This window comes from Hypanus sabinus, chromosome 27 (genome assembly GCF_030144855.1).
Source record: "Hypanus sabinus isolate sHypSab1 chromosome 27, sHypSab1.hap1, whole genome shotgun sequence".
Lineage (NCBI taxonomy): Eukaryota > Metazoa > Chordata > Chondrichthyes > Myliobatiformes > Dasyatidae > Hypanus > Hypanus sabinus.
In genome coordinates, this window is record NC_082732.1 from 25176267 (window position 1) to 25190768 (window position 14502).

The following is a 14502-nucleotide window of genomic DNA, read 5'->3' on the forward strand; positions in this document are numbered from 1 at the left end:
GCTCTCTAAACCAGGCAGCATCCTGGTAAACCTCTTCAAAGCCTCAACATCCTTCCTATAAGGGGGACTGACCAGAACTGTTGCCAATACTTCAGGTGTGTCCAAAGCCGGGGAAAGTCGCATACAGCTGTGATCACATAGAATAATTGTCAATTGATAGACCCTACGCTAGAATCCCTGGAATCCTGGAATTCCCTTTGGCTTTAAAGCCGAGAAATGTACAGATTTCTCACTGAATCCATTAGCAGCGTTCATTATCTGCAATCGCTGATCACAATCGGGCATTCTTTGGCCAGGCTCATAGCTTGTGAGTCTGAAATTACAGTGCTTCCAATGTCTCCAACTATTCTGCAAAACAGATGGACCATCAGCTATAACACTGGGGACACCTACAGCCCCAAATGGGGGAAATCAGGTTGGCAGTTTGTTAACATTGTCCACATAGTTTTATAGGGTCATGGAGTATTACAGCACCAAAACAGGCCCTTCAGCCTATCTAGTCCATGCCAAACCAGTCTATCTACTTACACTTGGAGCACAGCTCTTTATATCCCTCTCATCTACTTATCTGTCCAAACTTCTCTTAAATGTTACAGCTGTATTCTTATCTACCAATTCTGCTGGCAGCTTGTTCCACACCTAAACTACGTGAATAAGAATGCCCTCAGATTCCCCTTGAACGTGTGGCTCTGTTAGTCAAAAAAAAAAGAATTCTCAACAAGATTGTCGACTTAGAAAGTTACACGCACCCGACCACACCAGCTTCCAGGGTTCACGTGCCGCAGCTCTCCGGAATATGGCGAGCTGGCACGGCCCCTTTGAAGATTCAGGCCAGCCCCGCTAATTGGCGGCCATGTTTTGGCGCCAGGATTTTAATATTTAAAGAGCACCTGAACTGAGGTTCAGCGTCCAGTCATCAGCTCTGCTTTAGATCGTTGCCTCGCACCTACTTTAAAACCCTGTCCTCGTCTCAGAATCGTATCGGGTCTCCATTCTAGTCTCCAATACTCCAGCACTTGGGTCTTTACCATCCTTGCCTAGGTTTCTCGTCTCAGTTGCAGGGTAATTTGAGATACATTTTCAAGATATTAAGGAGATTTGATTTGATGGATGGGGGGGGGGGGGAGACTATTTCTGGTGATTAAAGAGTGTAATTCCCGGGGGCAGAATTTAAGAAATCAGAGTCATGCCCTGCAGAAGTGAAGCTACAAACTTCCTATGCAAACACGAGGAAATCTGCAGATGCTGGAAGTTCAAGCACCACACACAAAATGCCGGTGGAACGCAGCAGGCCAGGCAGCATCTACAGGGAGAAGCACTGTCGACGTCTCGGGCCGAGACCCTTCCTATGCACTCTCTTTATCAGTGGACACAGAAGTTGAGTCAATGCTTAATTTTAAATCTGTGACTGACAGACCTTTGTTAGCTGCGGGTGAGGAAAAAGATATCAAACTAGATTGACAACATCATCCCCTTTAAAACCAGATGCCCGAACAGATTTTTTAGTCTCTGCTAGTTAGACTTGTCCACAAGCAGCTTCCAGAAATTACCAAAAATCACACACACAAAAAAAAGTCAGTTGCAGATGCTGGAAATACAAAACAGAAACAGAATATACTCAGTTGGTCAGGCAGCATCTGTGGTAAGAGATGAGAGAAAACCTGCAGATGCTGGAAATCCGAGCGACACACACAAAATGCTGGAGGATCTCAGCAGGCCAGGCAGCATCTGTGGAAAAAAAGTACAGGCAAAATATCGGGCCGAGACCATTCAGCAGGACTTACTTTCATAGACGCTGCCTGGCCTGTTGAGATCCCCCAGAATTTTGTGTGTGTTGCTCTGTAGAAAGAGATACAATTAACATTTCAGTTCCCAGCCCATTCATCAGAATGGTTCAGGTGAAGGGTTCTGGACTTACAACATTAACCATGAATACTAATTTGTTTGCAATATTACTATTAAGATCTGAGGAATTCAGTAAGGCTAGGTTGAACAGAGATGCGTGCTAACCTTCCCAGCTAGGAGATTCTCTCAGCTATAAAACCGTGTCTCCAAGGTTTCCAAAAACATGGGATGACTTCATGACATTAGTGCATTTTAGAAGTTCTTTCATTAAAGTTGATCACTGTGCTCAGCTTATAAACAATTAAAACAGGAACACCTAGCAGGTCAGTCAGCACCTGTGGAAAGAGAAATGAAGTTAACATTTTAGGTCAACGACCATCTACCAGAACTTCCAAAATAAAAATCTCAGACTGAAATGTTAACTCTCTTTGTGCAGAAATCACCTGACCAGGGAGCTTTGTGCTTTTTTCTCAACTCTCCAGTTTCTGCCTTTTTTTTTATTTTAATAGCTGTTGGATCCTGGTGTCTCTATGGCCCAAAGTTTCCTCAGAAGTCAAGAATAAGGTATAAACCATGTTGCATTTGGCTGTTTTATTAAGTTTAACAAGAACGAAGAACGAAAGAGGAAAGAACAGAAGTTGTGGTTACCTCATACTCTGACTAGAGACAAAGAAAACTGCAGTGATAACAATTAATCTATAATTAACTGCAGAAAAGCTGAGAAAATGCAGAATCAGCGAGACTATAATTACTGGAAGATTGACTGAACAATTACGTGTATACAGGCAATTATATAAAAATACAAGGAAGTACAGGAAAGTTAAACAACAAGATAAATCAAGGAGAACGACAATTGTATGCCCTAATCCAACATAAGCAAACTTATGTTACAATTGAAAACACCTTGGTTTCCTCGGCTGTGTAAGCCTGGAGAAGACAACCTGGTGAGATTGAGGTGCGCTCGATCCCACACCAAGCCTGCTGTGTCATTTGCTCCCCTGTTACAGATCAGTGCCACGAAATAACAGACAGTACACTGTGTACAATTAAAGGAATTATATTTATAAATCTTAACTGAAACATTAGTAAAGAATAACAAAAAGGAAAGGGCCCATTCTAATTAAACAGTCAAATGTGCACAAGTTGGAGCTCTAGCGCTGGGCCCTCGGTCAACGTGAAAACACACACCACCTTCCGAATGCTGCTCACAACCCACCTCGAACAAACGGGTCTCCCACCAGATTGCACACTACGACCATTCTCCCCGGCATCTTCTCTCTTCATCTCCTCTCAAACAGAAGTCCCAAGAGCAATTTTATTGTCCCTCACCAAGAAAAACCTGCCGCTAATTGGATGGCACGCATTCTACATCATCCCTTATCTTCAACAAACAGGCTGAAAGCAGAACAGAGCTGCTAAATGAAATACCTACAGCGTAAAAGTAAAGATTTGAAACAGGGCACTACACAATTTATTTTATTTCTATTTTATATTTTTTATTGAGATACAGCTGGGAATAGGCCTGAGCCCAGCGCTTTGAGCTGCGCTGCCCGGCAACCACTGCCCTATTCACAGCACGTTTTACAACAACCAGTTAACCTGCCAACCAGTGCAGCCTTGGACTATGGGAGGAAACCGGAGCACCCGGAGGAAATCCAGTTACACAGCAATCCCCGATATAACCCTAGCTTAATCACGGGACAGTTTACAATAACCACTAACCGTCCCAACCAGTACACCTTCGGACCGTGGGAAGAAACCAGGACATCAAGAGTAAATCCATATGGTCACACGGAGAATGTACAAATTCCTCACCGTGTCGCTGGCACTGTAAAGGATTGAGCTGACCACTGCACTACCGCACCGCCCGGTGGGTTAATTCCTCACTGAATCCAATGCTGCTCACTTTACGGTAATTCGGGCATGGATGGGAAGGTCACCAATAGCTGGAGAAATTGCAAACTCATCAGTCAGGCCCTCATTACTGTGTCACCTGAGTTTCTCTGATCCTCCAGTTTAGATTCCCCTGTATTTTAGACAATAGTTTATTTGGAAATCTATCACTTGCTGTGGCAGCATTCACATGGCCTCGGGGCATTGGTATAATCAGAAGACACAGAAAGTGCCTTGCTCAGATGAATGGAATTTGCTAATTAATCTCTGATTAAGAATTGAGCCAGTTTTACTAGTTTATCCAAGACTTATCTGGCACAGAATCAGTTCATCACAAAAGAACTACAGTTCATCACAGAATTGTTCACTGTCATCGCGTGGTAATCATGAAGCCATTACTTGTAGCGACACAGCAGCCGTAATTACAATCATTTCCCTCGCTTGTTTATGATAAATGCCAATATCCTGTAACACCAGGGTGTGTAAGCTCTTGCCGTGCTTACATGGGCTCAGGTAACAGATGAGGGTGATTGTCTCTCAGAGTATTCAGCCATTCGTCTGATATAAATGCGCCAAATCTCAGCCCAGTTAGAGCAGTCCAGGCAAACCTAGGTAATGCGACTCTATGAGCCCACCAGTGGTTTGAAGCCTGGTGTATGAAGTGGATATCCTGAACTTTTACAGATTAAGCAGCGAAAATCATTCTGTGTACCCAGCTAAACCTGCAATTAGAGCCTGTCAGAAGAAATGGCAGGCTTACTCATTTTTCCTCAAATTAACAAACTGTAAAACTTGCAGGAATGTGGTTTTGAAGCATGTAATTTGTAAGAATGTCAATTAACGCCTGCTGATCATGATGCATCAATAATGCTTTAACATTTCTGAAACAGCTACTGCGCTGCAATTCAGTGCAAGCATTGAAAGGCTTGTTAACCTACCTGTGGACTGTGATAATTGGTGAAAATGGCTGTCAGACAACAGGGAGCAAGTCGATTTAATGCCTGTACCTTGCCGTGCTGCCAACTGCTCCACTGGAATGAAGCGAAGGCTGAGAGAGGACGGTGAGGGTGGGTTTAAGCACGGACAGGCTGGTTTCTGATGCTGTTGCCCTGCACGTTAGAGGTCCAAATATGAGGCAACAAGCAATCAGCTGGGGATCTCAGAGGGCCACGCTTGACAGTACCAGCAACCTGGGTTCAATTCCCACCACTGGCCATAAGGAGTTTGTACGTTCTCCCCATGACCGCGTGGGTTTCCTCCCACAGTCCAAAGACCTACTAGTTGGTGGGTTAATTGGTTGGTCGTTGTAAATTATCCCATGATTAGGCTAGGGTTAAATTGGGGGATTGCTGGTCGTCACGCCTCGAAGGGCTGGAGAGGCCTATTCAGCGCCATATCTCAATAAGCACATAAATAAATCTACATGAGGAAAGGGATTGCTGACGCTTTGGGTTGAAACCTGCATCTGGACTGTGTCTCCACCTCACCTCCAGGTTCAGCACATCCTTTCTAAGGGGCCCAAAACTGCTCACACTACTCCAAGGGAGGCTTCGCCAGTGCTTCATAAAGTCTCGACATTACATCCTTGCTTTTATATTCTAATTCTCTTGAAATGAATGCTAACATCGCATTTGCCTTCATCACCACAGACCCATCTGTAAATTAACCTTTAGAAACCCTGCAAAGCTCCCTCATGTCACCTTGTGTCTCCAGTTGTTGTATTTTCTCTCTATCTAGAAGATAGTCAACACTTTCATTTCTTCTACCAAAGTGCATGACCATACGCTTCCCGACATTGTATTCCACCTGTCACTCGTTTGCCCATTCTCCTAATCTGTCTAGGCCCTTCTGTAGTCTTTCTACTTACTCAAAACTACCTGCCCCCCCACCTATCTTCATATCGTCCTCAAATTTTGCAACAAAGCCCTCAATTCCATCGTCCAGATCATTGACATATAACATAAAAAGAATCAGGCCCAACACAGTTCCCTGTGGAACACCACTAGTCACTGGCAGCCAACCAGAAAAAGGCTCCCTTTATTCCCACTCTTTGCCTCCTGTTAGCCAGCCACTGCTTTATCCTAATAACAAACACAAAATACTGGTGGAACACAGCAAGCCAGGCAGCATCTATAGGGAGAAGCACTGTCGACGTTTCGGGCCGAGACCCTTCGTCAGGACCCGAAAAGTCAACAGTGCTTCTCCCTATAGATGCTGCCTGGCCTGCTGCGTTCCACCAGCATTTTGTGTGTGTTGCTTGAATTTCCAGCATCTGCAGATTTCCTCATGACTGCTGTATCCATGCTAGAATCTTTTCTGTAATACCATATGCTCATAGCTTGTTAAGCAGCCTCATGTGTGGTACCTTGTTAAAGGCCTTCAGAAAATCCGTGCACACAACATCAACTGATTCTCCTTTGTCTCTCCTGCTTGTTATTCTTCAAAGAATTCAACAAGATTCCCGTAAGGAACCCATGCTGACTACGGGCTATTTTATCATATGCCTCCAAATACCCTGAGACCTCATAATAAGCAACTCCAACATCTTCCCAACCACTGAGGTCAGACTAACTGGCCTATAGTTTCCTTTCTTCTGCCTCTCTCCCTTCTTGAAGAGTGGAGTGACATTTGCAATTTTTCAGTCTTCCAGAACCATTCCAGAATCATCTAGTGATTCTCGTAAGATCATTAATGCCTTCACGATCTCTTCAGCCTCTTTCAGAACCTTGGGGTACAAACGATCTGGTCCAGATGACTTATTTACCTTAGATCTTTCAGTTTCGCAAGAACCTTCTCCCTAGTAATGGTAACTTCACACACTCCATGACCCCTCATGCCTGGAACTTCACCATACTGCTAGTGTCTTCCACAGTGAAGATAATACTTACACTCAGCCCTCCTTATCCACGGGTTCCGCATGTGCGGATTCAACCAACCACGGATTGGGAAAACCCAGAAGTTGAGCATTGTTTGCCTCGCATCTCGTTCATTCACTACTTGTGTTGTGAGTGAGAGGAAGGAGTTTAAAGCTAGTAAGGGATGGCTGGCTAGCTATGTAAAGCGCTACAGCCTCAAGAACTTAAAGATCACGGGAGAATCGGAATCGGCTGATGCTGAGGCGGCATCAGCATTCCCAGAAGAGCTACGATGGTTGCATCTGTACTGAGCATGCACAGACTTTTTTCTTGTCATTATTCCATAAACAATACAGTATAACAACTATTTACATAGCATTTACATTATATTAGGTATTACTAGTAATCTAGAGATGTTTTAAAGTATATGGGAGGATGTGCGTAAGTTATATGCAAATACTACGTCATTCTATACTTGAGCATCTGTGTTTTTTGCTATCCGCGGGCGGTCCCAGAACCAATCCCCCGCGGATAAGGAGGGCCGACTGTATTCTGTTTGTCTTCCATTTCCTTGTCCCCCATTACTATCTCTCCGGCATAGTTTTCCAGTGGCCTGATAAACACTCTCACCTCTCTTTCACACTCTGTGTTTCTGAAGAAACTTTTAGTATCCTCTTTAATATTCTTGGCTAGCTTACTTTTGTATTCTTTACCTTATTTATGACTTTTTTTAGTTGCCTTCTGTTGGTATATTAAATCTTCCCAATCCTCTAACTTCCCACTAATTTTTGCTCTATTATATACCCTCTTGTTTGCTTTTATGTTGGCTTTGACTTCTCTTGTTAGCTGCAGTTGTGTCATCCTGCCTTCAGAATACTTCTTCCTGTTTGGAATGTATATATCCTGTGCCTTCTGAATTTCTTCCCTGAAATTTCAGCCATTACTTTTTTGCTGTCATCCCTAATTATCACTCCTCAAATCAGAAAACCTGCCACGAAGCTCTGCCTTCAAATCTCGATCCCCGCCCTGATTAAAAGTAGCCCTTTTCAAGCACCCCTGCTGTGGATTGGCCAGTGGGAGAGAAGGGTTAGGTCGTTCTTGGCATGAAAAGGCCAGCCAAGGGCTTGGGGAGAGGGAGAGGGGGCATCCTGCAATGAATTAGGACAGCTGTTACCCTTTTTGGATTTGCCCAACTATAAACTTACTCAAGTTCTCAAGCACCCAGCCTTGAGCAGAATCTGCACTCCAACAGTGTTTAGGCCCTGCATGGGTATTTCCTGGGGTAATTAATGCTTAATAATTAGAGGATCATCTGATGCTGCCCTAGTTGTTAAGGTGGAAGTCTATGAATCTGCTCCACAAACACTGATCTAACTACTGGAATATTTCTCACGAGGCCTGAGCTGCTGGATGCAATGGAGCCCTGAGCTTCCCTCTGTGGAAATTACAACTGCTCCTGTGCCCCAGTGCTCTTCAACTGCGCTCCGTACCTCCCCAAATCCATCCCGTAGCCAGCTCACCGGTTGTCCTGCACTCCCTGGCTGCCACAGTGGTGCTCCTCGCAGTCAGAGCAACGTGCTTGGAACAGGAGGATCCTGTTCCCCTCCACCTCTCTTACAAAGCCAGCGACGAGGAATCGATTGAAGCTCCTTCGCTGTCACAAGAGGTTGCAGTGATAACATTGCCCAGGAAGATTACCAAGGGACCTCATGTGATTCTGGATTTGGGTGTAGCAGAGGGAGAGGAGAACAAGGCTGGGAAGATTCCTCTTTGCCCACTTTCTTCTGTCTTAAGGAGAAGGGAATGGCAGCCTTTCATTGATACTGCAATGGTTAGGAATTCTATAGATTTACTGAGTATGCCTGCAAGAAAATGAATCTCAGGGTTGTATATGGACTTTGATAATAAAATTAACTTTGAACTTTAAACGAGGCAAGGAAGCAGGGAGCTTGGCCAGAGAGTAAACGCCCACATAGACTGGATGGACTGAATGTGGAGTATACCCTATGAAACCTCTCTGAGAAAGAACAACCAAAGTGAGTTCCTTTATTTGATTGTCCACTTCATCCTCTTCTCCGTACATTAGATATGGTGAAGGGGGAGGAAATGACATTAGAACATAGAACAATACAGCCCACTACAGGCCCTTCAGCCGATCATGTTTAAAATACTCCAAGACCATAGAACCACAGAGCATTACAGCACAGAAACAGGCCCTTCGGCCCTTCTTGGCTGTGCCGAACCATTTTTCTGCCTAGTCCCACTGACCTGCACCTGCACCATATCCCTCCATACCCCTCTCATCCACGTACCTGGCCAAGTTTTTCTTAAATATTAAAAGTGAGCCCGCATTTACCACTTCATCTGGCAGCTCATTCCACACTCCCATCACTCTCTGCATGAAGAAGAACCCTAATGTTCCCTTTAAACTTTTCCCTCTTCACCCTTAACCCATGTCCTCTTTTTTTTTTCTCCCCTAGCCTCAGTGGAAAAAGCCTGCTTGCATTCACTCTATCTATAGCCATCATAACTTTATATACCTCTATCAAATCTCCCCTCATTCTTCTATGCTTCAATCTTACCCTTCCCTCCCACATAACCCTCCTTTGTTCTTTCATCCATGTACAAATTAAGAGTCTCTTAAATGTCCCTAATATACCTGGCTCTATCACCACCCCCAGCAATAAGCTGACATTATACGGTAGTACAGGAAGACCATAAAGACACTATGTACTGTGATGTCTGCCAGTGCAGTTGCTCTGAGAGCCTCTCGTTTTATGTTCCCATTGCTACGATCCTGTTAAACATCTCATTGCCTCCAGCTAGGCCTGTGAATAGTTAATATCTCATGCAACTGTTGATCCCAATTTCCAAGATGCTTTTCTGCTCGCCCTGACTCAAATGGGGCCCTTCCCTCCACAGGTGGTTGCCATGTTAGTGCAGGATGGAGATAAGGTGCTTACTATGCACATATCCACAACCAGAAAATGGCCAAAACGGAAACGTTTGGAAGTCCTGCTCTAAAAGCATATATTATTGAAAGAATCCTGAGAAATTTCTCACAAGCTATCAAATTAATATGAAGGAGGATAAATCTTTTAAGATCTTCATGGCAGGCAACAAGTAGGCCAGCTCAGCACATCACCGGGACTCAACTCCCAGACCTAGAAACAATCTACAATGCTCGATGCCCAAGGCGTGCTCGTAACATCATTAGAGACCCATCCCATCCCGGATACTGTTTGTAAAATCTGCTGCCAGCTGGAAGGAGATGCAGAAACATCTCGGCCAAGACAGTCAGACTGAAAAACAGCTTCTTCCCGAGGGCTGTTGTGCAGTTGAATAACGCTACACCGCAGCTTGCCAATGGCCTTTGGGTGTAATGGACTATTAAAGTCACTTGTTGCATGTAAATATGGGAATTTTTGTTTTAATTAAGCCGTACCGGGTGCATTGTAAATATCTGCTTTTGCACGGAGTGCAATCTCATTGTCTTGTGCAATGACAATAAAGTTCTATTCTGTTTTTTTGTGCTAACCAATTACGCAAGTTTCTCTTTCACATGGGAATGAGTTGTGGCAGCTGTCACAGGTGTCATCCAAGAGGAATCCAGTGATAAACAAATCCACACTACTCAGAGTAGCTCTTCTTAAATCAGTTAGACAATTATCTCCAGGCACTTATTCTGCTTTCCATCAGCCTCTGATAGATTTGTGCTTCTTCAGTCCTTGGTACGATTAAGTGTTTAGACAGTGCGAGACCATCAGCGCAAGGACATTATAATGTTTTGAAAGCTAATCTTGTAAAATATTGAGGTTGTGAACCATTTCTTTGGAGGTCATAGTGCAAGATGAAGCTCCTGTAATTTATGTGAAACCCCTGAAGAAAATTAAGGAAGATCTCGCTGTAGAATGCACAACATAACGTGGATCTGGAGAGCAAAAAGAAGATTCTAAAATATGGAACAAGACCCTCCAAATACTCTGTTCAATCTGTGATTCCACTGGTCTCCCCATCAACCGTCAGTGCAGATCAGAAATAATATCTCTTCCTCACTGACAATCAACACCTCCAAGATGCACGCTTAGCTTTGCCCTGCTCTTTCTTGCTCCCACGACTCGGCACAGCGCAAACGCTATCTATAAATTCGCTGTTGTCAGCAGTATCTTATACGGTGACGAGGAAGCGTACAGGAGTGGGATAGACCAGCTGGTGGAGTGGTATGGCAACGACAACCTTGCACAGTGTCAGTGAGACCAAGGAATTGATTGTGGATTTCAGGAAGGGGAAGTCAAGGGAACGCACACCAGACGTCATCGAGGGGTGAGCAGTTTCAAGTTCCTGGGTGTCAACATCTCTGATGGTCTATCCTGGGCTCAGCATATTGATGCAATTACGAAGAAGGCACGACAGTGGCTATGTTTCACTAGGAGTTTGAGGAGTTGGTATGTCACCAAGGACTTGAGCAAATTTTTACAGATGTACCGTGGAGAGCATTCCAACTGGTTCCATCACCGCCTGGTATGGAGGGGCCACTGCATAGGATCAGAACAAACTACAGTCTGTATACTCACCCTGCTCCACCACGGGCATTAGCCTCTCCAGCATCAACAATACCTTCGAAGGGTTATGCTTCAAAAAGGCAGCGTCCATCATTTAGAACCCCTGCCCTCTTCTCAATACTCTTGTCAGAGAGAAGGCCCAGAAGCCCAAAGACACAGGAACAGTTTCTTCCCCTCCTTCCTCCTTCAGATTTTCGAATGTACAATGAACCCACAAACACTACCTCACTAGTTTTCACTCTCCTTTTGCACCACTTATTTAATCCTGTTTCTTATTATAGTTTACAGTATTTTTGATCTATTTCACTGCACTGCTGCCACAAAGCAGCGAACTTCACAACATGTCAGTGGTAATAAAACTAATTCCGATTCTGGAGTCTCACACGTCACTTCTTGTCTCCTTGCTCCAAAGGATCTTATTCAATATGCAACATGGAACCTGATTATTCAGACAAGTTCATCATTATCTGTGATGATATTCCACCTAAATCTCATTCCACCCCTCCGTCCTGTTCTTGTCTCACTCCTTTCTACACCATGTCTCACTCTCGTCTCTCTCCTTTCCACACCGTGTCTCGTTCTTGTCCCTCTCCTTTCCACACAGTGTCTTGCTCTTGTCTCTCTCCTTTCCACACCGTGTCTCGTTCTTGTCTCTCTCCTTTCCACACCGTGTCTCACTCTCGTCTCTCTTCTTTCCACACCGTGTCTCGCTCTCGTCTTTCTCCTTTCCACACGGCATCTCGCTCTCGTCTCTCTCCTTTCCACACCGCGTCTCGTTCTTGTCCCTCTCCTTTCCACACCATGTCTCGTTCTTGACTCTCTCCTTTCCACACCGCGTCTCGTTCTTGACTCTCTCCTTTCCACACCATGTCTCGCTCTTGACTCTCTCCTTTCCACACCGCGTCTCGCTCTTGTCCCTCTCCTTTCCACACCGCGTCTCGTTCTTGTCCCTCTCCTTTCCACACCATGTCTCGTTCTTGACTCTCTCCTTGCCACACCGCGTCTCGTTCTCGTCTCTCTTCTTTCCACACCGTGTCTCGCTCTCGTCTTTCTCCTTTCCACACGGCATCTTGCTCTCGTCTCTCTCCTTTCCACACCGCGTCTCGTTCTTGTCTCTCTCCTTTCCGCACCGTGTCTCACTCTCGTCTCTCTCCTTTCCACACCGCGTCTTGTTCTTGTCCCTCTCCTTTCCACACCATGTCTCGCTCTTGACTCTCTCCTTTCCACACCGCGTCTTGCTCTTGTCTCTCTCCTTTCCACACCGCGTCTCGCTCTCGTCTTTCTCCTTTCCACACGGCATCTTGCTCTCGTCTCTCTCCTTTCCACACCGCGTCTCGTTCTTGTCTCTCTCCTTTCCACACCATGTCTCGTTCTTGACTCTCTCCTTTCCACACCGTGTCTCGTTCTTGTCCCTCTCCTTTCCACACCGCGTCTCGTTCTTGTCCCTCTCCTTTCCACACCATGTCTCGTTCTTGACTCTCTCCTTGCCACACCGCGTCTCGTTCTCGTCTCTCTTCTTTCCACACCGTGTCTCGCTCTCGTCTTTCTCCTTTCCACACGGCATCTTGCTCTCGTCTCTCTCCTTTCCACACCGCGTCTCGTTCTTGTCTCTCTCCTTTCCGCACCGTGTCTCACTCTCGTCTCTCTCCTTTCCACACCGCGTCTTGTTCTTGTCCCTCTCCTTTCCACACCATGTCTCGCTCTTGACTCTCTCCTTTCCACACCGCGTCTTGCTCTTGTCTCTCTCCTTTCCACACCGCGTCTCGCTCTTGTCTCTCTCCTTTCCACACCGTGTCTCACTCTCGTCTCTCTTCTTTCCACACCGTGTCTCGCTCTCGTCTTTCTCCTTTCCACACGGCATCTTGCTCTCGTCTCTCTCCTTTCCACACCGCGTCTCGTTCTTGTCTCTCTCCTTTCCGCACCGTGTCTCACTCTCGTCTCTCTCCTTTCCACACCGCGTCTTGTTCTTGTCCCTCTCCTTTCCACACCATGTCTCATTCTTGACTCTCTCCTTGCCACACCGCGTCTCGTTCTCGTCTCTCTCCTTTCCACACCGTGTCTCACTCTCGTCTTTCTCCTTTCCACATGGCATCTCGCTCTCGTCTCTCTCCTTTCCACACCGTGTCTCGTTCTTGTCTCTCTCCTTTCCACACCGTGTCTTGCTCTTGTCTCTCTCCTTTCCACACCGCATCTCGCTCTTGTCTCTCTCCTTTCCACACCGTGTCTCACTCTCGTCTCTCTTCTTTCCGCACCGTGTCTCGCTCTTGACTCTCTCCTTTCCACACCGCGTCTTGTTCTTGTCCCTCTCCTTTCCACACCATGTCTCGCTCTTGACTCTCTCCTTGCCACACCGCGTCTCGTTCTCGTCTTTCTCCTTTCCACACGGCATCTCGCTCTCGTCTCTCTCCTTTCCACACCGTGTCTTGTTCTTGTCTCTCTCCTTTCCGCACCGTGTCTCACTCTCGTCTCTCTCCTTTCCACACCGCGTCTCGTTCTTGTCCCTCTCCTTTCCACACCATGTCTCGCTCTTGACTCTCTCCTTGCCACACCATGTCTCGCTCTCGTCTCTCTCCTTTCCACACCGTGTCTCACTCTCGTCTTTCTCCTTTCCACACCGTGTCTTGCTCTTGTCTCTCTCCTTTCCACACCGCGTCTCGTTCTTGTCTCTCTCCTTTCCACACCGTGTCTCACTCTCGTCTCTCTCCTTTCCACACCACAGCTCCTGACATGATAACCTTCTTATTTCTTCTTCATGTGTTGCTCTATCTGTCCTTTAATATATCGATGCTGTTCATCACAACCAGCCTTACTGGTAACAAGTTTTACATTCACACCATTCCCTAGGAATAAAAATACCTCAAGAATTTCTAATTAAAATTCTTCGTGACCATCATACACCTGCAGTTCACAATTCTGACCTTTCCTACTAGTAAAAATATTTCCACCACTTCCTCTAGATTAAAATCCTTTGGCACGTTGAGCTTCATTCTCCACCATATATGGTTTATTATTGTCTCTTTGCTTTATTTGATCTCCAGAGAGAGATTCTTCATAATTCCATTGGCTTTAATTTAATCAAGGGCTTTCACTGAGCCTTTAAACACCAGGATGTTACGTTCCCAAGACACCACACCTATTTGCTTCATTTATTGAAGACTAAAAGGGGAGAGAAACACTTGCAGACACAATGTAGGAAAGAGAGATCTGAGAAAGAAATAGGAGAAGCAAAATTTAGAAGATGATCAAAAGAAGATAAATTTTGAAGAAAGAAATACAGGAGATAAGTAGGTGCCCTGTTGAAGGGTTTCGACCTGAAGCGCTGACTGCTTATTCTTCTCTATAGATGC

General features: G+C 45.4%; 1 protein-coding gene across 1 annotated transcript; it reads right to left on the minus strand.

The window, feature by feature from the left end:
* Positions 1 to 2173: 2173 nt before the first annotated feature.
* LOC132381903 (splicing regulatory glutamine/lysine-rich protein 1-like) lies at positions 2174 to 13641 on the minus strand. Its single transcript, XM_059951616.1, has 2 exons — positions 11857 to 13641; positions 2174 to 2180 (listed from the first exon to the last, which is right to left on the minus strand). Exons 1-2 carry the CDS (start codon positions 13542 to 13544, stop codon positions 2174 to 2176), a joined length of 1695 nt encoding a protein of 564 aa, XP_059807599.1. The 5' UTR covers positions 13545 to 13641.
* Between the last annotated feature and the right edge of the window lie 861 nt (positions 13642 to 14502).

What these genes read in the sequence shown, in the direction of transcription:
- LOC132381903 (XM_059951616.1), bottom strand. Translation starts at nt 13,544, where the DNA reads ATGCCGTGTGGAAAGGAGAAAGACGAGAACGAGACGCGGTGTGGCAAG.